This window comes from Ruditapes philippinarum, unplaced genomic scaffold (assembly GCF_026571515.1).
Source record: "Ruditapes philippinarum isolate M1 unplaced genomic scaffold, ASM2657151v2 ctg3261_1_1_1_1, whole genome shotgun sequence".
NCBI lineage: Eukaryota > Metazoa > Mollusca > Bivalvia > Venerida > Veneridae > Ruditapes > Ruditapes philippinarum.
This window is the reverse complement of record NW_026855786.1, coordinates 50,234-76,904: the sequence shown is the minus strand read 5'-3', so window position 1 is coordinate 76,904 and position 26,671 is coordinate 50,234. Positions and strand designations below refer to the sequence as shown.

The window sequence follows — 26,671 nt, the reverse complement described above, 5'->3', positions numbered from 1 at the left end:
AAACTGATCATATTCTCAATTTATGGACGTACAGCTGACATAGCGCCATTGGATAAGCTCTTTTGGCCAAAGATATCTCGTAAAAGGTTTCAATGTTTAATTGAATAACCATTATTAGTTATATGTTTACATGGGAACACAATTTTCAAAAGGGTTTTTATGTAATGTTTTATGTTTACTCTTCAAGCACTAGTAACCTTCTCAGTCCCTTGAAAAACAACAATAAGTTTATTCCTGTAGTCTTATCTGTTGGATAATGAACCTTGACAGAACTACAAGAAGTATATAATCTAGTGGTATGTTGTTTGGCTGGTTTTGGAAATGAACTGAGCTCTCATGAATATCCAACAACTGTATATAAGTTTGGTAAACATTAAATGATAAATGAAGGCACTACTGTGTTCATAAGCTTTATTTCAGGACCCTAATTATAAAAAAAATCCATGTCACTCAGTCCATTTGAACTTCTCCGTAATGATCCTCTTCCCTCTCCTTCATTGCCTTGCGCTTCTTGTTCATTAAAGATTTGTCCCTTAAAATAGAAATGACAAATATCAGTATCCATTGCTATATTCATTTATAGTAAAATAGAGAATAGGTCAAATGTTAACTGTAAATTATAAAGAAGTATCCAAAAATGTCTAATGTTTGTTCATATACAGTTAGAAAATACTATAATTATGTAATGTCCTTGTGAATTTATATGCATTTATATACTATTGTATGTCTTTGTGAATTTCAAGATATGTTATAATGTTTGTATGTAAAATCAGAAAATAAAGTTACAAATTAAAAAAATATCAGTATTCAGAAATGGCTAGAAACTTATAGACCTAAAGATACTGGTCTGGCAGAATTAGTAAAAGTTTTACAGAACAAACCAATTTAGGAAAGTTTTACAATAAGAGCAAACAAGAGGGCCATAATGGCCCTAAATATTGCTCACCTGAAGCTATACCTGTAATGACATGTATGTAAGTAGGTTAAGAAGTCCTGGTGACGGTCATGTAACAACTACAGTTCACAATTGTGTATCATACTAGAACTGGATCTTTCCTTAGACAACAATCTTGTGCAGAAAATTAAGTGGGTTTACCAAGCTACATTATTAGTTGTGCTCTTATGAAAGAATTTCAGAGGGTGGTGTGTCAATAAGAATGACCCCTTAAAAACAAATATATCACCTTTAGCTACACTCATGGTCAGTGGCTCAAGGGACAAATGCAATATCCAGTGAAGAAATGTACCATATTATATGCACTTACCATACAAATTGAGAGCACAGCAGTAGTATTAATCAACCTTGCCAAAGATAAGTTTGAATGTGCTGAGATAATCTATTAATTTTTCATACCTGATTTCATAGGACACTGCATTATGCAGAGCCTTTTTTAGTTGAGCAGCTGTCACTGGCTTTAATTCACTCTTAAACCTCATGGCACATGCTAAAAAGGTATGCAATGCATGAAAATGTAGCTCAAACAAATATGTACATATACAAAGGCATTCATGAATGCTTAACTTTAAATTGTAACCTTGCAGATTCGACTCTTTAATTATATACTTGCACTATTTTCAGTGCTCATAAAAGAATAAGTATTTAATTAACTAGTATTAATTATGACCGACATATGTGACTTAAAGCGAAGATATTTCAGACAAAACTCAATCACATAAGCTTGCTCTATTAACGGTCTGGTTCAGAGGAGCTAAAACTGAATGTCTGGAAATTTTATTGCAATCATAAAGAAGCATTGTCTTCTTGATTTTGTGAGCTAAAGTATGTGCATGTATACAGTTGTAAATACTTACAAATTACAGCGGGAATTATTCTATCAGAGTCTTTAAGATTATTCAAGCTCTTTGCCTTAACCATGTCATCTGATGTGTAAAAAGCCCTGAATAAGTTTGTGGCCAAAGCTTTTCTTGTCCTGCAGTTACTAAACACTACTGCTTTTAAGTGTTTAGGTATAGCCACACCCGTGTTTGGCACGATTTCTACGAGCTAAAAATAATTGAATAACACAGCTGCTTTATAAAGTAACAATAGTTGTTAAGGCAAAAGTGTAAGTGTTAGAAAATACATTGGATCAGTATATTATAAGCAATTGTTTTATAATGCAGAGAAAAAGTAAAATGCAATAGACTTACTGGTTGACATTGCAATGAATAAAATGTTCAGGTCATTTTGCAATATATCAATAGCTGGTTGAGTAGTTCAGTACTAAACAAAAATATTTGTTTTGTATAAGTTAGGGGTGTAACAATACAGCAAAAACTGTATTGCAATATATTGCCATTTTGCTGAAGCGTATTGCAATATATTGCAATACGTATTGTCGTGTATATGTTTTGATGTAAAGATGGAGTAACATTCATATATTATTATTATATGTATATATTTTTACTAGAAACTTAATAAAAATGTAAGGAATAAATAGAAAGTAAAGTGTCACACAATTTGATAAACAAAACTAGTCGCATGTGACCTTTCACATCTGGGCGGCTTATGTAAATTATGCGACCGCTTATTGACTTTTAAGTGTACTAGTTGTCGGATACTTTTATCTTACGTTGGCGCCAACAAAATTCGCCAATTAAAAGATTTTATGTGAAATTTGTACAAAATTAGAAGGCAATTAATTGAAAATTATGATTTTTATAAAATACCGGTTTTCAAAAGATCGTACCCAGTACAAAATTTATTTTTTCATATTGCAATATATCGGTATACCGGTAAACCGTTACACCCTTAATATAAGTTAGCCTAAGCTTAATAAAGCAAATTAATTAGAAAGAGATTAATTACGTTTTCTTTATCACACTCCTCCTCACTATACACACCTGCAGTCATTGTACCTCTGCCTGAAATCATAGACATTGATCAACAAAATAAATGGCATGCATAAATTAATATGTACTTTAGTGTTGGGTATCGGACTCAAAAGTCACTATCGATAATCGGATCACCACAATCCATTGTCTTCCGATAGTATATTTGAGTTTTGCATTTTTTTAATGGCCCTTTTTGTTTTAAGGTACCAATCCTTGTATGTATTTTTTTATATAATAGTGACCACATTTTGAGAATAAATAAGCTCTTGTCTCCTAGAGTAAAGTAAGATTTACTCTTTGAATTCAAAACAAACAACACAAATACCTAATACTAATTTGTGACATAATACAACTTTATGGCAGTCAATACAAGTACAAATCAAAAGGTCAAAATATTAATGAGTAGTATTGTAGATCACTAATTTAACTACAGTAGTGACAGTAGATATATAATTTTATAATGTTATGTTAGGTGGAAGGTGTCATATTAGTTACGATGCCGTAGATGTACAGTGGCGATTGCATATCATGTCACTTGAACTTGTTATTTGCAGTAAATTTTCGGCACTAAATTTCAATGGTTAACAGATATGAACTAAGGCAAGGATTAAATTTATTGTGCTAGGTAAAGATTTATACATGCTGAAAGTAAAAAAAATATTAACTTGGTGTTCAGGAAACAAAGTTATTCAAATTGCCCACTTATTCACTAGCCATGTTTTTTCTGTATTTCTTTTTTGATAAGGCAAACAAAAAAGACTATAGGATCCTCTGGAATTAAAGAGATTTGGTCGGGAAACTTCTATTTTACCGTGTGTAAAAAAGTTACGCCCTAGGTAATTCAGCGGTGGTAGAACATTAAAATAATTGATTGTTAAAAAGGACTATCTATTGTTGCCGAATTTGGGGTGATCCAATTAGTTATCGATTTTCAGAGACAATCGGGACAACACTAATGTACTTATTGCAACAACTGCAAAGTCTGGACTAAATCTGTTTATTGATTGTTCATGAACCTTTGTTGTAAAATTGTCATAGACATGTTTTGAGGAAAATAAAAATTCGGTCAAATGCACTACAGGGATTCAAATCTGGGTAAATGGTCCATGATACTATACCACCACCTTAATGACCTTTTGAGTAAATACTTATTATTACAACTGCCACACAGCACTAACACCAACTACTTAACCTTCTACAGAGAAGAAAATATTACCCTCAGGTTTCATAAGTTGCTCTTCCAACTGCCTCACTTTTTCTTTGTAAGGACAGTTCAAGCAATAACAGTCTGCTGCATCACCTGCTTCTAAATCAATAGTAACCACCTCTCTGAAAGAAGAAAACCAGCTTTAAATCTCCTGTGTACAAAAATTTTGAATCTTTCTGAAAGATACTTCATACATTAAAACAACAGTTAGTTTGAGTGTTAACATACGAATATACCACATACACCTGACATATATTGGTGATCCTAAAACCACACCATTTGTATTTCGTGCTTATTTGTGCTCACAACTACTTTGAGCAGGGGGCAATATTTATTTAAAGATGAGCATGTAAGCTGTCCAATTCTACTATAATTAAACTAGAGGGGGCCATTATGGCCCTAATTCGCTCACCTGAATTAAGTTGCCTGCTTTTCAATGGAAATCTTAAGAATCGATTGACATTGAGAAGTCTACACAAATACACAAGCAAAGTTTCAAAAAGATAAGTCATAAATGTAGCCTCTTGGGGTTAACAAGCTTTTTCTTTGACTTGACCTTCTGACCTAGTTTTTGACTGCACATGACTCAGATTCAAACTTGACCCAAGAATATTAACATAAACATTCTGACTAAGTTTCATGGAGATACAATCTTGAATGTGACCTCTACAGTGTTAACAAGCTTCTCATATGATTTGAACTTAACCTAGGGTAAGGCTCCCACGTTTACAATTTTTTGTAAACGTTTACACGACTGCTAACAACCAAAACAATACCGTTTAAACGGTGGTACCTCTATGTACTATACACACCATGTATTTGAGTCGCCAAATGATGTCTTCTTTCTATTTTTAATACATGTACAAATAAAGTATGTGCAAGGCTCATCACGATTGAGTCAGCACACATTTTTTGCATTGTAACCCATTTTTTACCAAAAATGTATTATGTCCCGAGCAATTTTGCACGGTAATGCTGTGTGGAGGGTTGTAAACACCCATTTTCCGTTCGTTTACTTTGGAATAAACCACTAGAATTGATAAAATCCATGATTACAGACAATGATTAAGAAATTTTGTTAGACAATATGGTCATTTCGATTAAACGGTAAACAATATCGTAAACGTTTATGAATGAAAATCTAAACGAATCCGTTTAAAGGTGTAATGGTGGGGGCCTTACCTAGGGGTCAACAAGATAAATAATTTGACCAAGTTTTTACAATGATAAAATAATAAATGTGACCTCTGCAGTGTAAACAATCTTTTCCTATGATTTGAGCTGGTGACCTAGTTTTTGACCTGTCATGACCCAACTTCAAACCTAACCTTGAGGTAATCAAGATAAACATCCCGACTTACTTTCATGAAGATACAGTCATAAATGTGACCTGGAGTGTTAACAAGCTTTTCCTATGATTTGACATGGTGACCTTGTTTTTGACCGCACATGACACATCTTCAATCTTAACCTAAAGGTCATCAAGATGAACATTCTAAAGACAAAATCATATGACCTCTAGAGTGTTAACAAGCTTTTCCTTTAATATGACCTGGTGACCTTGTTTTTGACCACACATGACCCAGATTCGAACTTGACCGAAAGATTATCAAGACAAACATTCTTATCAAGTTTCACGAAGATACAGTCATAAATGTGACCTCTAGAGTGTTAACAAACAATTGTGGACAACGGAGGGACCGACAAAAGGCGATCACAAAAGCTCTCTCTATCACTATGTGACATGTGAGCTAAAAAGGCAACATTTGTCCGCACATTAACTTGGAAGAACTTACTAGCTAAGAAATGGAATGGCTCTATACATCTGTCATTTAGATACAGCAGTATTATTTTTGGTTTCTAAGACAGACGATACAAATTCAAAAAGACTGCTTACCTCTTCTCCTCTTCTTCATCACTTGATTCATCTAAGTCTTGAATTTCCATATTTGCAGATGATGTTTCAGCCACCTGTAACATAGAATTTTCTACCCTAAAAATTTCACTTTGAGAATTAAACATATTGTGTCCTATAAATTTCTACCCGAGCAGTTTTGATTTATCTTTTAAATGAATGAAATAGAATTTACATGTAACAAGAGCATTGCCTATGGTCTTAGGAACTCACTTCATATTAAAAAGTCTGATAGAGGATATTCAAGATTTTTCTATAAATACATGATTTATCTTCATCGAGTGGTATGAAAATAAATATTTCATGAGTGGCGGTAGCCACGAGTGAAATATAGTAATTTTCATGCCACAAGATGAAAATAAATCATGTATTTATAGAAAAAACTTGAATTTTCTGTTTATTATTTACATTTTTCATATAATACGTTTATATACAATGTCTTTTTGACATTAAAATTTGAAAGAATTTCACTTAATTTTGTGTACTGGCATTTTATAAGTTTACCTTTGTAGCAAATGGCATCTCCTTGGCCATGTTCAGCATAGCCTGTACTTTCTCATCTGAACTCACACACTGGGAGGTTTTTTTATTCAGGGCTGAACTCACACTCTGGGAGGTTTTTTTATTCAGGGCTGAACTCACACTCTGGGAGGGTTTTTTCTTCGGGGCATGATCATTTGCATTTGTAGGGGGGTCTGAAATACAAAATGTTACTTGTTTTAGATCAAGTTAAATAAGGTTTTATATATAGAAAATAATATTATGTGATCCATCCTTATCTTCGGACATTCTATTATATCTTCAGATAATATTCGAAACTCCATAAAAGTTGACCGCACTACACATCATTCAAGATTAGAATCGGAATTGATTTGTGTTGAACCATTACATAACATATTTATCAACTAATTTATAATAAATATACAAAGTCACCGGAAATGTCTACACTTAAATTTCCCTTACCATTGCAGAAACTGTCAGTGACGTCAACCAGCAGTTCTTGCTGATTCTTTCTCAGCCATAACTCAGCTTCTTTTTTGGCTTAAAAATAAAAAAAAATATATTATGAAAAATAATATAAATCCTGATGAAACGGCTATTTTCAACTGCAATAACAATAAAAGCTTATCACTTCGACAGGCTGGTAAAAATACCTCATGCGAACACAAACTAGCATATTAATTGGACATTTTTTATTTCAACCGGTCATATTTGCCATGTTTATCCTTTACTTAATTTTCAAGTAGCGTTATAAATGTTTGTAACCAAATTCAGAAAATACATATTTTGGTTAAAAGGTACTGTTTACAAGTAGTGTCTAGAAAAATACACTGAAAAATGTGATATGCTTATTAATATGAGTTTGACTATGTTGCTACATGTAAGACTGCATGTATTTAACACAAGTTAAACTGACATTGTCATTTACTTTTGACAGTTTGTATAAAGATGTGATATTTGGCAATCATTTCCTGTCAAAGAAATCACTAATGAGTAATGTGGAAAAACAAATCTAAAATTGAACGTCAATCCATCTAGTATTTTTACAATTTTCACTCCCATCTAAAATTAAGTACCAGGGAGGACCACCCTGCATATATGCCAGAAATGAGAAAATCCAAAAATTCCCCTCCTCCGTACTTCGCAAAACAAACGTGATTTTTTTATTAAGTGGTCTGGTTATTCTTGCCCAAAATATAAAGTTAAAATGTAAATTAATTGAACAAAATAAATATTATCCGTTCATACAATTATTTCGTGGAAATGGAGTCCCCTGAAAATAAGACTTGTGGTAGATTCTAAAAACCAGGATACTTACTGTTGCTTGCGTACAAAACACGATATTTCCATTTCCCAGGATACCCTTTGAAAACGGACAAGCCTGTGTCACCTGGTTTGTAAGTTTGCTGTTTCGGCTCGATAACGTATTTCGTAGCATGTACGGACAGGCGATTTCCGTCGTCCAGCCATCTCATAACGGCGAATTCGGTAGCAGCCGACATGTTTTCAAGTTTTTTGGCGGATAACTTGCTATCTATATTGAATTTGAACGAGTTTTCCTATTGGTGTACGAAAATAGACCGTCCAATCATTTAAGCGCTTACATCGGACAGATTTGGAGCGTCAAGGCTACAAACCACTAATAAAATTTCTTTACGCGAGTTGTGATCTTGTCGTAGTCTATTCATCATTATTTTTTTGTGCGATATTCGGTTTGTTATTTTTATTTTCGTTCAATTGTAGTATTCTGTCGTTTGCAAACGTACCTTTCGCGAAAAATTGCCAGACTTATAATATAGTGTCGTGTTACCTGCATTAAGGGGCAAACAGGACATTTCGGCCCCAAACCAATTCGGTCCATGTATAAAAATCGGCCCTAGACGTTTCGGCCCTATTCATGTATTGTTCTTTGCCTTACTTTTTAAATGTTCAAGTTTTTTAAAAACTGCTTGTTTATAATAAGCAGATGAAAATCTTTTTTCAGTGCTTGTGTTCTACGTTTAACTTTTGTTTAATAAAGTTTAAGCTCTATTCTATATGTTTTGATCACTAATATTTTAAAAGCCTCACTCATTAACAAAATCATAAATTAAATTATTCAATTAATTCTCTCATTCCTTTATTTCATTTTTATTTGAAAAGCTATTAAAATTCTGACTTAAAACACGTAACGCTAAACGGTAAAACTCATTCTTAAGTAAATACGGGACCGATTTGGTAAAGGGCCGAAACGTCCGTGGTAATTTGAGACAGATACGTCTTGGAGCCGAAATGACTCGAAACCATTAAGGGAGATTACTCTCACTGGTCGTCTCGTGTGTGATAATAAATACACTAAATTCAGCTACTAGTGGACTGTTTGAGCATAAATTTTATTGTTGGAAGGTGATTTATCTGTGGTTATTAAATTGATAATATAAATATAGATATTTGTTTTGTCAGAATGCTTGAACCAAGTTAGGTCTTTGAGATGAAAATCTCTGCCAGACGCTTGCCGATTGCGTCATAGACATCGTTTATCAGTTGATTGGTTGTAAGAATCGTATTTTATAATGGAGGGAACGTTCAAAAAACGCAAATACCGCACTTATTTGCACAGTGATACGCATAAAATACCAAGATCAACAAACTTTAGAAAGCGTAAATTGCGTGATGAGAAGTCAGTTTATCCTAAAGTATCAGAAGCTAGTCCTAGTCCTACTGAAGATGTATGTAATGCTCAAAATGTATCAGACAGTGAAATTGATATTGTAAATGTGCCTGAAAGATATAATTCTATATTTATTCAAAACCATTCACTAGATATATACTCTGAACTTGACAATGATATTGAACTGTCCTCGGAAAATGTTGATCTTGTGGAAGATTTATATGAAGAAATTGATGAAATGGAAGATTTTGATGTCCATCTGGACTCCATTGAAATAGTGGAACCCTGCATAAAAGACCGTGACTTTTATTCAGAGAAAGTCATTGATAGTGCCAGTGTTACATTTCATGATCTTGCAGTTCTGTTATTGTCTGCTAAAAGCAAGTTCAATCTTTCAGCTGTAGCGCTTAATTACATTATTAAAATAACAGCATTAATACTACCAGAAGACAGACGTCTATTAAACAGTCTTAATCAGTTGTATTCATACGTCAATGAGAAAGATACAGATGTGCGCAAACATTTTTACTGCGGATTTTGCCAGTTTTACATTGGAATGGATCAGTCTACAGAGAGTCAATGCTGCCCATCATGTAATAAGCTGAATAATTATGAATATTTTGTAGAGATCCCTCTTGAAAATGAGTTGAAAGGAGTCGTAGAAAGTAAGTACAGATGCTTCACATATGTATTAAAGATAACTGAATAAAATATTTAAGAATAAAAAGTAGATTTTATGCATATATATGATCAAAGTTGAGGAAGTGTATTATGAAATTATGTCAGTGCAGCACCTGAAACAGCCTATACTGCATATTAAAGTAAGAAGACAATGCTAGACTGCCTGTTAGTTATTTGGAATTCTTATTTGAATTTCATTTATTTTGAATTCTTAATTTCCTTTCAGGAAACTTGAAACATCTGTCTTACAGGGATGAAAAAAACACAGATCACAACTGCATTACTGATGTTTATGATGGAGAGCTGTACAAAAAGCATATGAGTGAGTGAAAATGAGAAAATGACATGCATGAATATTTATTCATATGCCACTCAACTTTTTTTTTTATGATTTTCTGAAAACACAATTTTCTGGTCTAATGAGGAAGTAAGGTTGTCACCCCAGTCAGGCTCCAAACCATAAAATCTTGGTTGACTGGCAGAAACATTAACCTCTACACTGCAGTTTAAACACTGTTTGGTATTACAGTAATATTATATTTGAATTTAAAATGAAATTATAACCACTTAATGGGTACCTAGTGTGTTTGAAAAAAAAACACAATGTCATTTTTTGTCAAAATTAAGGTGGCAGCTTCTACCAGTACCTTTGAATCCTTGCTATGAAACATGAAATGTATGTGTAAGTGTTCAATACTTGGAGTATCTTTTCAGAGGATGGAGGATTTCTTCAAGATAACAACAATATAAGCCTTCTAGGGAACACAGATGGAGTAGCAGTTTTTAAGTAAGTCATCCCTTTATTTTTTTTAAAGATAAAAATGATATAACAGTTTCAAGCACATTTGGTTGTTAGGAAATAGTCAGGTGCTGTGACAAAGAGTTTTCAACAGATGTTGTTAAATATAAGAATAATACTATTACTTAGGGATGCATTAACCAGATAAATTGTCAAAGGATGTTACATAAAATCAGTGAAATGTCAATGTCTACTTTACAAGTAACTGAAGAAATTCTTTCTACATTTTAGGTCTTCATCTTTCAGTGTCTGGCCAGTGTATGTTGTTGTTAATGAATTGCCACCAAAAATACGGTATTTTTACTTAAATTCCATATTTAATTATGTGCTGTTTATAAACCAGTAGATAATAGATGAGTGTTAACAGTCTTCACGAAAAACTTTTAAAAGCACAGGACATTCGGGCCAGTAAAATTTCAAATCTTACTGGACCTGGTGATTTTTAACCGGACCAAATGCATAGATAGGTAATAAATTGATGGGTAAAGGAAAACACTTTATCATGCTTCCCTTGATAACTTTGAAAGAAGCATAATACTTCTTGTATTCTGGGCCATATGTTGACAGCTTTGAAAAATCTATAAGGACCAAATGTTTAGACAAAAAATCATAGCTAAATAATGACCATAATAAACAATGGTTTAATTTCCGTAACTATACTGTGCGGTACAGAAAATATCCAAGAAAAAAAATGGCGGCCTCCAATACTCAATACAATTTAGACATCTCTCGCTGTGTTTTGAACATTTAGGACAGAATTGATGTGTTTCATTTGCAAAAAAGGCAAAAAGATCAATCTTTTAGAGAACCCTGCTTCATTATTTTGATGAATTTTTCTTACAATATTTTTTCATGGCCAAAAATCTACTGGCCCATCGGACCACCAACCTTGCAATAATCACCGGACCGATGCTAAATTTAGTGGCCTCGGACTGGCGTTAATTTCGAAGACTGTGTTAAAGCTGTTATCAAGTATGTTAGTTTATATAGGATATTCAGTTACACAGGCTGAAATTACTTTCCAGGGTAGAACCAGTATCATCCATTTTTAATATGTAACTATTAAGCCAAAATAGACCACATTTTACTTTACTTTTCACATGCTGTCTAAACACTTTTTATCAAGTCATGGTGGAGAACAAGTGTTTCCAGCAGTTATTATATTAAAATCTTTTAATTGCATTAGGTGTGTATACATGGCTGAGAGATCTAAGCTGTTTGTTCACAATCACTTGTCCAACACTGAGTTTAAATACTTCGCTAAATTACATGTTTTTTTTCCCCAAACAGGTTCAGGAAAGAGAATAGGATATTGTGTGGTTTATGGTTTGGCAAGAAAAAGCCAAATTTCACAACATTCTTCAAGCCATTCACAGAGACCGTTTGGAATTTGTTCACTGATGGTACATTGTCATTTTATACTTTTGGTTAGCTTCAGAGGTAATTTTTCAGTGTAGTATAGGTATAGTTCTCCAATAAGCTGATAAATAGAAGTCATTTGTAGATGTTGACCAAATATCCAGTTTAGAACATTGCCTCTGGCTGAAATGTATTTATAATACATTAATAACTAAAATGCAAATATTTGAAAAGGTTTGTTTTTTAATCAGATGAACTGTTTATATTGCATTGTATTACCTTTCTTACCACTTAAGTAACCATAGTTGCTGATCTTTTGTAAGACAATTATAAATAGAGATTTTGATGTAAAAGAAAAGGCAAGCTCAGACATAAAATACCAGTTGCGGCTCCTGTTCCACAAGTCTTTTGTTTTATTCTGTTTACAAATAGACATATATGTTATGTAAATATCATAAGAAATCTCAAAACGTATGTTTTGATTTGCATGCATAAGAATTCTATTTCAGTTGAAAAAACTTCACAAGGTTGGATTGACCTTAAAATTAAACCAAAGCTATGTTAAATGACTCTGTTGTTTGATATTATTCCTTAGGCTTTCAAATAACTGATCCAGTCAACAAGGAAATGAAGACAGTCAAAGCAATACTTCTTCACATGACTTGCGACTCCCCTGCCAAGTGCATATTTCAGGACTTTATGCAGTATAATGCTTATTTTGGCTGCCCATACTGTTTGGATCCAGGAGCTTACGACAAAGAGGGCCGGAGCCATGTCTACCCATTCAGGTACATTATTCTTTTATCAAAATCTTTGCAACAACTGCACAAGCAATAATATACTTATTTTATTAAGTACTATTTATACCCCCAAAACGAAGTTTTGGCGGTATATAGGAGTCACCCGGTGGTCGGTCGGTCCAGCAGTCCGTTGCATTTTCCTTGTCCACAGCATAACTTGAAAACCACTAAATGGAATTCAATAAATCTTCATACAATGGTCATGCACATTGAGAGGAAGTGCAGTGCACTAGAACCATAACTCCTTGACTAATTACAGAGTTATTGCCCTTTGTTACTTTTCTTTGTCCGGAGCATAACTTGAAATCTACTGGTTGGAATTCAATGCAACTTCATACAATGGTCAAGCCCAGTGAGAGGAAGTGCAGTTCGCACAAGAACCATAACTCTATCTTTACAATTTGTACAGTTATTGTCCCTTGTCAGGAGGAAAAAAACCATAATGCAGAAATGCGTCGATCCTTTTTCTATGGATTCACATTTTATTGTACAAAATTCAATAAAACTTCATCAATGTTCATCACAGTGAAAGGAAATGCAATGAACAAGAACCACAACTATCTATAATTCCCCACAACCATAACTCTATTTCAATTCTTTTACAAGGTATTCTGTTACAAATAACTCTCATTTCCGAAGCAGTCCTGTGGGGTTATTAATCACATTTAGTGATAGCTCTAGTTTTATCTGTTTCAGTGTGGAAAGTGAAAATGGTTTTGGGGTGGAGAGAACCCATGAAAGTACTGTAGTGTATGCTCAGGAAGCACGAGTTAATCTAGCACAGGGTAAAAAAAAGGTAAAATACATTTTTTAATTCACAAATCATTTGGTTATTGAACTTATTTCAGTGTTATTGTTGGATTCTGCAATGTTTGAATGGTATTACTAAGATTGATAAATGATATGCAAATATGATCAATTATAAGGTATACTACAGTTTATTTCATCTTCTTTCCGTGTCTTCAGTAAATCTAAATGTCTGTGTTCAGAGTTTTATAAGCATTATGCAAAAAGCATTTGGATTTCCTTCCTTGGTGGCTGCATTTAACATAGGATCACTGTTATTAAACATCAGAGAAGGGAAGATTGGGTTTCAACATTTATCCCAGAACTCCTTCAAAAGCCTGAGTTTAACTGTTTGTCTATTATTTCATTGTTAGAAAATTGACTTGCCATTAAAAGCAGTTTCATTGTCCCTGTGCCACGGACATGCATTTATGTTGATGATTACTTTTCTTAAAGGGAGACACAGGCATAATTTTCATTTCTTAGTTTTAAATTTTTCAATCATTATTCTGTAAATATCCTCAAAATGAATACACTAGGCAGTCAAAGGAACAAAACTTTTCTCAATATAAAGAATAAACTTGTAGTTTCCTAATTTGACCCGCGTGGGTCAGGTTAGAGCGCTTAGATTTCACAATAGTTGTCACAGTGAACTCTGGAAACTTTAAAGAACATGCCAAAATGAATGACTTGGACTTGTTTCAATCATACAATATCCACATTATCTGTTATTGTAACTTCAAGGACTATCAAGTCACATGATTTGCTTTAAAAGTATTTGGTGATTCTGTTGGCGTCTAGATTTTGTTCAACATACATAGATATATTTACACTTCATACCAAAAATATGTAGAATTAATTAATACAGAAATTCATGCTGGGACTTAAAGAAATGTCAGTTTAAGGTGATTTGAGTACACAAGATCATTTTATTTTTTTTTATTATTTTGCCTTAGTATCCCTTTAAATCTCCGGTATTTACAGTTTGCTGTGAAGGGTGTCAAAGGTTTTAGCTGGGCCTTTTCCCTGCCAAGATTTGACATTATCAACAGTATGTGCCTAGACTACATGCATGCAGGTCTGTTATAAAGTATTTAATTCCATTCTTGAAATCAGAAGAGTATGTAGAGGATGCAATTAAACTTGTACAAAGCAAAACAAAATAACCAAACCATACCTAAAGATAATTTAAAATGTTGTCAAAAAATCATCATTTGCTTGTCATATAAGAATCTCATATAAAATGTTAAACTATTAAATTATCTTTTTTAGGAAAAGATATAAAGCCCTTTTGCCAAATAGTTTCCTGTCACATGATGTAAAACCATTTTTCTAACCAATATCTTATCTCATTTATAATACAGTTTTGCTTGGAGTGATGAAACAGTTGCTACAGCTTTGGTGCAGATCTTCTAAAGAGATGTATACTCTTAGTAATGCAGATTATAGCATTGTTCAAAAAAGACTACAGGAAATTCAACCTCCAAATAACATAACAAGAGTTCCAAGAAGTTTGGATGAGCAGAAACATTGGAAAGGTAATTTAGGATATCATAAATGCTCCAATTTAGAGTTTAAAAAAAATAGTTCATTAGTTTGGTCAAAGAATAAACCAGAGAGTTATAATAATAAGTTTTTCAATTGTAGAATTGTCAATGAGCCTGTTTGCGTATGCGTCCATTTGGATTTTCTTTGTTCCCACACTAAAAGATCTTGTCGAGAATATAACGCTGACATTCAATGGGAATTTTCAAATTACATAGTGCAAATGTTCACCTGGATGAGATGGTGTGTTGCAGGACCGGCATATCGGTAGATTATTGTTTAGGGCAGACCTTGGGAGGTCAAACATAAATGTTGGTATAATATATATGCACTGTATTGCATTACATGTAGATAACCATATTCTCTTCATTTGGACAATTGGAATGCTTCACATGTTACCCGCAAGCATCTAATTTTTTGTTAGACAGTTATAGCTTTGACAGTAAACCAACCATCCACTTTTTTATGTAGACACCAGAGTATCAATATCTGGTATAAGAGATAAAGTAGAAATAACTCCCTATTTTCTACAATTTTTCTACGAATATTCTGGTAGAAAAAAATTGAAATTCAGGGTCACCTAAACCTATATTTTTGTTTAGGGGTGTAACAATACAGCAAATACCGTATTGCAATATATTGCCATTTTGCTGAAGCGTATTGCGATATATTGCAATACGTATTGTCGTGTATATGTTTTGATGTAAAGATGGAGTAACATTTATATATTATTATTATATGTATATATTTTTAGTCGAAACTTAATAAAAATGTAAGGAATAAATAGAAAGTAGTGTCACACAATTTGATAAACAAAACTAGTCGTGTGTGACCTTTCACACATGGGCGCTTATGTAAATTATGCGGCCGCTTATTGACTTTTAAGTGTACTAGTTGTCGGATACTTTTATCTTACGTTGGCGCCAACAAACTTTGCCAATTAAAGATTTTATGTGAAATTTGTACAAAATTAGAAGGCAATTAATTGAAAATGATGATTTTTATAAAATACCGGTTTTCCAAAAATCGTACCGCGGTTCGAAATTTATTTTTTCATATTGCAATATATCGGTATACCGGTAAACTGTTACAAACCCTTATTTTTGTTATTATTGTAGCTTCGGAATACAGATCTTTCCTGTTGTTTTATGGAGCAGCCTGCTTGTATGGAGTTCTGGACCAGGTTTACTTTGACCACTTTATGCTTCTATCAGATGCTATTTGGTTACTATTGCAAGAATGTATCACTAAACAAGAACTGGAACAAGCTACTTCAAAACTGCAATATTTCTGCTTCCAGATGGCTACACTATATGGTAATCAATATTTTCAATATTTCTCACAAGACCAATCAGACTCTACCTTATTTTGAAAACTATAAAAGGAGATATGATTTATATTTGGAAGTTAACCTGTACATTTTGAAACTATTTTAGCATGAAAATTTACAAATGTTAATCTTGCATTATTCCACAACTCACATTCAATTTTTATGGCCCCACAAAGTGGGGTGCATATAGCGTTGCACTTGTCTGTCCGTCTGTGTGTATGTCCCGAAATCTTGTGAACGCAACTCCTCTGAAACCGGATGGCAGATTTTGCTTAAACTTTCAGGGATGAACAACTTTAATGTGTAGATGGTAGTAAAGGAAGGAATTTTTGCTGTGACCAAATTTAACAGAATTATGGCCCTTTGTTGAATTTTTCACTATATACTATGTAGAAATTTTGTGAACGCAACTCCTCTTAATCCGAATAGCAGATTTTGCTTTAACTTCCAGGGATGAACAACCTTAATGCGTAGATGGTAGTTAAGGAAGGAATTTTCGCTGCAACCAAATTTGACAGAATTATGGCCCTTTGTTGATTTTTTCACTATATATCATATATATGTTGTCAGTGGGGGCATCCGTGTCCTTTGGACACAGTTATAGTTTTAACAACCCTGGAAGAATGATGGAGACCACCTTTTAGATGCATTTTGGGCTAGGCATAAATGATTTCCAGGGGAAATCCTGATATCTGATGATAGTTAAGCATTAATATAAAGAGTGAAGCTAATGTTTTATAGCACTCAATCACTTTTCAGTTTAATATTTTGTATAAAGTTTTAAGATGTTTCTGGTATTACAAATTAATTTATGCAGGTAGCAGGTCTGCAACATTTTCAGTGCACCTACTCCTTCATATACCAACAAGCGTACGGTACAATGGTCCTCTGTGGTGCAATAGCTGTTTTTTTTTTGAAGACCAGAATGGAGAGCTTCGACAGTACTTTCACAGTTCACAGCACCCAGATTCCCAGGTTTATTTTAAGATACTTCTTCTTGGGAGTGTGAAATTTGCAATATATAAATCAAAGTATAAATTGCAGTCAATTCACAAATCTAGATAAAAAAATGTTCTTATCACCCTGACAGAAATTTCTGTAATCAACATATCTTTCTACGGAGATGAATTGTTATTCAATAATTTATTATGATTTATGATTCTTGAGTAATTTTATGATAACAACAGTTACTAGCTTCACTTAACTCAGTATGGGCTTGTAATTTACAATTTTTAATTGCACTGACAAATGTCCACACACTATTTTATTTTAATTCAACTAGGTTGTAAGAGCTGCATCCATAGTGCAGACTTTGCCAAAAATGGCAGAAAAGATGGAGAGTGGTTCACCAGCTGACTTTTTGTACCGGTCAATAACAGTGGACAGATACAAAGTGTAAGTGAAATATGTTTACCATCTGAAATCTCAAATTAAAGTTAACAGCATTTTGATATAAATAAAATATTTCTATGATGATATATGTATTTAAGGCTTATTCCTGAAATTCCTTGACAGTTGATGTGTTAAAAAAAACAAAATTAAACTAAATACTTAGTTTGATAGCTAATTTATCTATTTAATACTTTGTTTGATAGTTAACTAATTCATTTATTTAATTACCATTAGGAAGTGTGATGGAAAAGTGGACACTGATGGCACTGCATTTTTGGGTCAACCAGAAGAGATAACAGAAAATGTGTTACACAATACAGGTCTAAGTTACAAGTTCAAACGTGCTCTTGTGAATGGGGAAGTGTTTCATTCTGTGCAATATCTTAAATCTTCTAAACGTAATTCATGCAACGTAATGTATATGGGAGACACAAATAAAATTTTATATGGTCAGATCCAATGTTTCTACAAGCTGGTGACTGGCAACTTTGTTTTGATAAGACGTTACAAATCAAAACAAAAAGAAATCATATGTGATAAAACAGCTGGTTCCATTTCTAGTAGACATTTTATTGTTCTTGAAAAACAACTATCAGAAGAACATCTTATTCACATTTCAAAATTAAAATGCAAAGTTTTAATAATGAATGTCAGTGGGTTAGATTTTGCAATTTGTGCAAACTTTTCCAACTCCATTGAGAAAGATTAAAACTACACTGGAATCTGTATTATGTATGGTGCATTGTAACCATTATTGAACTTTAACTGTATTATGTATAATTATCATGTGCATTGTAACCATTTTTGAACTTGAATTGTATTGTGTGTTTGGGCATTGTAACCATTTTTGAACTTGAATTGTATTGTGTGTTTGGGCATTGTAACCATTATTGAACTTGAACTGTATTATGAATGGTTCATTGTAACCATTATTGAACTTGAACTGTATTATGCATGGTTCATTGTGACCATTATTGAACTTGAACTGTATTATGTATGGTTCATTGTAACCATCATTGAACTTGAACTGTATTGTGTGTTTGTGCATTGTAACCATTATTAAATGGACATATGTTTTGTTAAAAAATAGGCCAGAACTGAATTTTATGTTAGGATAGTAAGTAGCATAACTAACATCTGAAAATTCAGACAAATTTTGTATAAATCTCCTGAGTTAAAAAAACACTTAGAATATTTTACTTGATATGCGTCTGAATTATTCAGATAAATATGTGTTGAATTTTTAATTTTACATCTAGTAATAAAACCTTAAGGATGTAAATGGAAATATATCAAATGGTAAGAATAAACTACTTGTGATTTAACAGGTTCAACTCCCTGAATTTTATGTCATGATAGTAAGTAGCATAACTTACATCTGAAAATTCAGACAAATTTTGTATAAATCTCCTGAGTTAAAAAAACACTTAGGATATTTTACTTGATATGCATCTGAATTATTCAGATAAAAATGTGTTGAGTTTTAATATTAAATATAGTAATAAAACTAGAATAAAGGATGTAAATTGAAATATATGAAATGATAAAAAAAAAATACTTGTGTTTAATCAGGAGGTTCAACTCCCTGAATTTTATATAAGGATAGTAATTAGCATAACTCACATCTGAATATTCAGACAGGTTTTGTATAGATCTACTAAGTTAAAAAAAAAACTTTTACCTTGACATGTGTCTGAATTATTCAGATAAATATGTGTTGAATATATGTGTCTAGTATTAAAACCTTCAGGATATAAATCGAAATAGATGAAATGATAAAAATTAAATAATTTTGTTTAAAACTGTGAAGGTTTACTTTATTGCTTCATTTATGTGATAGATTCTGAAAATTCAGAGGTATTTTCATCAAGTGAAAAGTTCAGAAAAGTAGCATTCAGAATAACTCAGATACAGAGTCATCTGAATTATTCATACTTTCTAATTCAGACACTTTCAGACATCTGAATAATTCTTACCTGATTCAGAAATGTTCAGCAATTATTCAGAGCTTTTTAGCCCCTGACGAGCTTGATTCAGAAATATTCATATAGGAGATTTTTGTTCAGAAATATTCAGTATGAATTCAGACAAATTCAGAAAAAATCAGACAGATACAGACAGATGTTTTCATGAGGGTTTTATGCGCCTTGATGTGAAATTGAAACAATTGTCTTTGTCCTAAAAATATTCTTACAAGTTTTTTCTGTATGTACATGTTGATTCAACATTGATAAAATTTATAGAAGCATGCTAATTAGTTGTTGTTCTTCTCACAAAATAATTTATGTTGTCTTGAGAAATTATATTGTTTTATGTTGTCTAAAGATATTACATAACAATTTTTTCGCTTCCAGGTTCATCACCTTTACTCGGTACAGTAGACAATCATTTGAAGCCGTACTGTCACATGTGTTCGAAATACTTCACAAATAATTGGTCGTTAAATCGACATCAGAGGATTGTACATAAAGGGGGAAAAACCTTTATACCGGGCAAGTTCTGGGGGAAGGTTTCCCTAAACTAAAGGAAACATAAAGGGCCCCATGCTATTGTCCATTTTTCTTTATGCGTAATGAAAGAAAAACAGTGGACTTTTCTAAAAAAGGGACTTGTCTAATAAATTTTTTATAGAGAAATTGTATAAAAAAAGGGGGAATTAAAAAATTTGGGTGCCCTTTCGAAAAAAAAAAACTTGTATAAACAGTGACTTGTCCGAGTTGTGACTTGTCTAAAGAGTGATTTGTCTAAAGAGAAACTTGTATAAACAGTGACTTGTCTGAATTGAAACTTGTCTAAAGAGTGACTTGTCTAAAGAGTGATTTAAAGAAGGACTTATCTAATTAGAAACTTTTCTGAATTAAGAATTGTATAAAGAGTGGCTTGTGTAAAGAGTTACTTGTCTAAAAGAAACTTGTTTAAACTGCCACTGACTTGTTTATATAAAGATTGTCTAAACAGTAACGTTTAAAAAAAAAAAAATCAAAATTTTTGCACATTCATGTAAAGTTAGAAATTACAAATCAGTGTTCTGTTTGCTTTGGCCAACTAGACTGCAAGGAAAAGTGACTAATAATGATAATGTTCATTTAGAAAAAATTTTAGTATTAAGAAATCTTTAATCTATCAAAATTGCCCAACTTAAACGGTTAGATGCTTGACACAGAAAATCAAAAAGCGATTTGTCAAAAATTGTAATCGGAGAAAAGAAAAACAGTTCTGTGAAGTTTGGCAAATTTAAATTGTGAAATGCTTAATTTAACAGACTGTCAGTTGTCAAACCTTGTGATTGAACAAAATGGATACAACTGCAAGCCTTGTGATTACAACAGTGAACTTTTTTCAGTGGCTTATTGTATATTCGAACAATATCAGTTAGCTGACATAGGATTCTTATTATACTTTACAATCAGTAGTTGGTGTTATACTGTTGGGTGATATTTGTGCATTGTCATGGCCTGAAGAGAGAGCTTAAATAAAATAGTGTTTAAAATACTTTGATCATTTTCTTCTTTTTAGCCAGAATTGAATGAATAAACCTAATCCTAACATCCAAAGTTCTTGACAGCTTGTAAATTGTATACCGTAAATCCTTCTGAATTCGTCGTCCTATTAATGTCACTTGTAGTCTTGATGATATCATTGCCTTTTGTTGAAAAAAAATCTTCTTGTCTGTATCTTGACTTAAAGGGAGACACAGGCAAAATGATCATTTCTTTGTTTTGAATTATCTATTCATTATTGTGTAAATGTCCTCAAAATGAATACACTAGGCAGTCACAGGAGCGAAACTATTCTTCTAATAAAGAATAAAATGTTGGTTCCTAACTTGACCCACGTGGGTCAGGTTAGAGCGTTAAAATTTCACAAAAGTTGTTACAATGAACTCTGGAAACGTTAATGAACATGTCGAATGAATTGTTTAGACTTGTTTCAATCATACACTATCAACAATATCTGTTATTGCTTCTTCCAGGGTTTGTTCAAGTCACATAACTACTCGGTGATTCTGTCGGCGTCAAAATTTCGTTCAACATATGTAGATATTTTTATAATTACATCATCGGAAAAAAAATTGAAACTTCATCTAAATAAAAACTTGTTTTAAGTGAAAAACATATTTGCTTCTCATTTCAATTAGATAAAGTTAACAAATAACAAGAAAACGACAATTAATACAACAACCAGAAGAACACAACAATAAATACCAGTCAACTTTTTGTTGCTGACACTTTAGTATATTGATGTTGAAAACCATATTCTCCTGACCATAAGACATGTCAATTCTTTTTTAGTGACAACATTAAGTTGTCTAAATATAGTAAAAGGTATAACACAATGTAAAAAAATACACCAGTATTATTTTATGCCTGAAAAAAAAAGGTAATTTGGTCCTAAAAATTGAAAAATTTAGCAAAATGATACCTTCATACTTAAATGTTTTTGTCTTGAGTTTTCATATGATTTCACTTAAAACATTTTAAGTAAGTGCATAGAATATATAAGTAAAACATATTAGGATTAGATTGATAGTTAGCCAGTTGCCTGATACAGAATAATTATATATCAATAATTAAACTGTTTGATAGTTAGCCAGTTAATGCCTGATACAGAATAATTATATATCAGTAATTAAACTGTTTGGTTTGACTTATTTCAGGTGAGAATATTGACAAATGCCAGCATATAGAGGTGAAACATGAGGAGTCACAGGACAAGATACATGACTGTTCTAAGTGTGCGAAGGACTTTAATTTGAAATATAATATACTTAAACTTCATACCAATGAGAGATTGCCTGGCTTAAGGAAAAGGTGTCGATATCATTTCAAACAATTCGGCATACGTAAGGAAACCGTTTACGGATGCATAATATGTAAAGTGCCCTTGTGTAAAGATGGGTGTCATACCAAATTTCACATGTCAATGTGAAATATTTGAAAAATGTGAAAAATTGTGATATGGTTGATAAAAATAGGAAGACAATTTTGTATTTTTAGCCCGACTATCTAAAAGAAAAGTGGGGCTATCTGATGCTTGCGAAGGCATTAGGGCATAGATTTTGAATGAAATAATGATGGCTCTTTGTGAACTTGCCAAATGAGCCGCGTCATGACAAAACCAACATAATAGGTTTGCGACCAGCATGGATCCAGACCAGCCTGCGCATCAGCGCAGTCTGATCAGGATCCATGCTGTTCGCTATCAGTTTCTCTACTTGTAAGCGAACAGCATGGATCCTGATCAGACTGTGCGGATGCGCAGGCTGGTCTGGGTCCATGCTGGTCGCAAACGCATTACGTTGGTTTTGTCATGACGCAGCTCAAATCATTTACTAAAGTCTTATATTTCCAGTGAAGTCTTCTCTTTTGTTCATTCCTACATTATCCTGGGTTTTGCTATACTTACTTCAAGCATCGACAATAGTTGAGCATTGTCTTACTGACACCTTGAAAGTATGAGCTTGAACATGATTTTCTTACATTTGTAAACTTTATCCTTGTTGAATAAATGAAAAGGAAAAAATACATCTAAATAAAGAATTGTTAAGATAAACATCCTTGCTTCTTATTTCAAAAATAAGTATACAACAACAACAACAAAACAGAAGAAGTATGTTGATAAAATTGATAGCAACAGAACTGTTACAGAATTAGTTTTATTAAGCCTGTTGATATATGATATAGATCAATTAGTAACATGCACATGTTTTGATTTTATTTCAGGTGAGAATATTAACGCATGTCATCGAATAGAAGACATAGTAAAGCACGAGGAATCATCTGACACGACCCTTAAATGTCCAAAATGTGCTAATGACTTCAATTTGAAACAGAATATTCTACAGTTACATACTAACGAAAGACTGCCTGGTCGTGGAAGTAGATGTCGCTTTCATCAGAAACAATTAGGCATACGTAGGGAAACAGTTTACGGATGCATCATATGTAAAGTGCACTTGTGTAGAGATGGGTGTCATGTGAAATTTCATAATTTGTGAAAATTATGTGAAAAAACTGTTTTAAGTTTAAAAAATCCAGGATATGTGATGTCGGTAAATAGCTTATTAGCTAATGTTTCTTGTAATATGTAAACAGACTAAAAATAAACTTTCTGGTATCTTGTAAAATAAAGTTTCTTGTATGTCAATTAAGCTTAATCATTATCTGTTAATGAAGATTTCGGTCATTGATGATAAATTTGTTACTAGTATATTATTATAGACTTATAAATTTGATATCAAAGATGTTAGTAAGATGTTACTTCATGCTGTTATTGTATGTATATTCAACTTAAGTCTCTGGAAAAATATGAAAGTAAAATAACACATGGATAAAGACTTTGTTAAATACATATAACATCTTTGTTTCTGATTTTAATCATATAAAATAAGGTTAATAAATAACACCAACTAAAAATCACAGTAATGAATGATGAATATTATGTTGAAAACACTGCATGATGTAGGGTCATATATTTGACATATTGGATCTATATAAAGTGGAATAGTGCTGTAACAATAACTGTTGATTATAAGTCATGTCTTATTCTTGTGCTAGTTGAGTATTATCTATACTGTAGTGCCCTTGTTTCTGCTGAAGATTTTTTTGTTTGTTTCATTTATATCATCAACAAAATTTATAGTTAGTATATAGATTATGATATTTGACTGAAGTAGATGGATAATAATTTTCTTTGGTTTGAATATTTCAGGTCAGGTAGTGGAGACATACCAGCAAGCAGACGTACAGAATATTCGACAGGTTAACGGAATGTTTAAATGTCCCGTGTGTTTGAAGGACTTCAGATTGAGGCAGAATATGTTACGACATCACAGTATCGTTCACGAAGGAAACCGACCATTTAAATGTACCGTGTGCAAGAAGGCCTTCTCTACCAAAGCTAATTTGAGAAGTCATTATTTGGTTCACATGAAGTCCTGATAATAATACGTCAGTGAAAGTAGTTCCTCCCATTATTTTGTGCACATGGAGTTCTGATAATACGCCAGTGAAAGTAGTTCTTGCATTATTTTGTACACCTAAAATCCTGATTATTGTGCCAGTGAAAGTAGTGCCTTCATTATTTTGTGTACATGGAGTTCTGATAATAATACGCCAGTGAAAGTAGTTCTGCCATTATTTGGTGCACATGAAATCCTGATTATTGTGCCAGTGAAAGTAGTTCCTCCATTATTTTGTGTACATGAAGTTCTGATAAAAATACGCCAGTGAAAGTAGTTCCACCATGAAATCCTGATTATTGTGCCAGTGAAAGTAGTTCCACCATTATTTGGTGCAGATGAAATCCTGATTATTGTGCCAGTGAAAGTAGTTCCTCCATTATTTTGTGTACATGAAGTTCTGATAACAATACACCAGTGAAAGTAGTTCCACCATTATTTGGTGCAGATGAAATCCTGATTATTGTGCCAGTGAAAGCAGTTCCTCCATTATTTTGTGTACATGAAGTTCTGATTACAATACACCAGTGAAAGGAATAAAGTTCTCTTGAATGTCTCATAACACTGTGCCAGTGAAAGTATTACTTCTTGTTTTGTTCACATGAATGCCTGGTATTATATAATTATATCACACCAAAAAAAGTAGTTCCTTTTTTGAACACTTTCAAAAGGATTGTTACAATTGGGATGATTTGAAAAAGAAGAACACCTAAGTTGAATTACATTTGAATTTCAATCTTAAATACCAGGTCATAGAAAGAAGTTATTAGATTGAGTACAAAAGCACAAAACTTGCTTTGTAGAGACAGGTTATTTTTTAAATAACTTGAAAATCTGATGCTTAGTGAATGTCAGGACATTTTGATGCAGTTACCGTCCTGAATATTACTCAGTAGATAGTGTTGTATTGTGTTGTAGTAATGACCAGCTCTACGGAAAGTGCCATTTACACTCTGATAAGTGTTTTTTTTATATAAAAGTAAAACAACACATCTGTCTGTGTTGGCTGATCAAGTTTTTAGTGATTGCATTTTTCTGTGTTTTCTATGCATGTTGATATATATGATAATATTGTACATGTATGTGGTTTTTTTTTTATTTTCCAGAATGTATCAATACAAACTTTAAATGTTCATGTTGATACACCCAAAATTTATCATGAACAGTTTCAAATACCAGGAAGCTGGACAAGTCTTCTTTAGAAATCAAGCATAAGAATTCACAATTAAACCAATATATTTCTTGACTTCGTACTTGTACCAGTTAAAGCAATATAATTGTTGACAATGGTTCATCCCAGCACAATTTCAATTTCACAAATTCTCAGTAATTCTTTGCACAATCATATTCATATTAATACTGCATTTCTATTGGATGTTAAAAAGTTGTCAAAAGAACTTTTTTTTACCTCTAATATGTCATTCAAAACACTCTTCAATAACATTTTAGAGTTTATTTTTAAAATAAAAATTGAACACACAAAATTGAACACACAAAATAGTGTGCAAAGAAAAATCTGAATAAAACACATACAAAATAGGCAGGTAACAATATAAACAAGGTATTTGGTAATACATCATTTAAGATACACATGGGATATAGAGAATACCATGCTAGTGTCTGATATTATAAAATTTATCAGGCAAGGCTTAGAAAAAAAATGAAGGGCGAGGCTGTGCCGAGCTCTTCATTTTTTTTCGTGCCGAGCCTGATAAATTTTATAATATTAGACACTTGTTTGGTATTATATTTATCATGTTTTCAATTTCAATTGTTGTTTGATTTTTTTTATTTTAATTGAAGCAAAACCCTATCCAGAACCTCTCGTGTTCAGACGGCGCGCAATAATATGTGAAATGCCAAATCAAAAAGAAATAGTCCCGAATGTTTTAGTTAATTGTAAGTTACGC

General features: G+C 32.5%; 3 protein-coding genes across 10 annotated transcripts in view; 2 read left to right on the top strand and 1 right to left on the bottom strand.

Moving 5' to 3' along the window:
- Positions 1–26,671, top strand: part of LOC132744373 (zinc finger protein 768-like) — a 60,663-nt gene that overhangs the window by 23,142 nt on the left and 10,850 nt on the right. Inside the window, exon 4 of one of the 7 annotated variants that reach the window (XM_060733068.1) lies at positions 24,512–24,931. The exons of 4 other annotated variants lie outside the window; for them this stretch is intronic. In XM_060733068.1, coding sequence (XP_060589051.1) covers positions 24,512–24,741 — 230 coding nt within the window. In that variant the 3' untranslated portion in view covers positions 24,742–24,931. Of the gene's footprint in view, positions 1–22,457; positions 23,056–23,523; positions 23,885–24,511; positions 24,932–26,671 lie in introns of those variants that run through there. 2 more of the 7 variants (XM_060733066.1, XM_060733067.1) reach the window with 2 other exon arrangements.
- Positions 398–7,962, bottom strand: LOC132744375 (uncharacterized). The gene is made up of 9 exons (XM_060733072.1): positions 7,777–7,962; positions 6,921–6,998; positions 6,462–6,652; positions 5,940–6,013; positions 4,052–4,164; positions 2,810–2,865; positions 1,813–2,005; positions 1,355–1,445; positions 398–532 (listed from the first exon to the last, which is right to left on the bottom strand). Exons 1-9 carry the CDS (start codon positions 7,958–7,960, stop codon positions 451–453), a joined length of 1,062 nt encoding a protein of 353 aa, XP_060589055.1. The 5' UTR covers positions 7,961–7,962; the 3' UTR covers positions 398–450.
- Positions 8,896–18,748, top strand: LOC132744372 (uncharacterized). 2 transcript variants are annotated; one of them, XM_060733061.1, is made up of 13 exons: positions 8,896–9,773; positions 10,016–10,111; positions 10,504–10,576; positions 10,820–10,882; positions 11,879–11,991; positions 12,543–12,735; positions 13,444–13,543; positions 14,518–14,611; positions 14,898–15,071; positions 16,197–16,394; positions 17,226–17,383; positions 17,691–17,803; positions 18,035–18,748. In XM_060733061.1, exons 1-13 carry the CDS (start codon positions 9,011–9,013, stop codon positions 18,507–18,509), a joined length of 2,613 nt encoding a protein of 870 aa, XP_060589044.1. In that variant the 5' UTR covers positions 8,896–9,010; the 3' UTR covers positions 18,510–18,748. The 2 variants fall into 2 exon arrangements, with proteins under 2 accessions (XP_060589044.1, XP_060589045.1); XM_060733062.1 differs by having other exon boundaries at positions 18,039–18,246.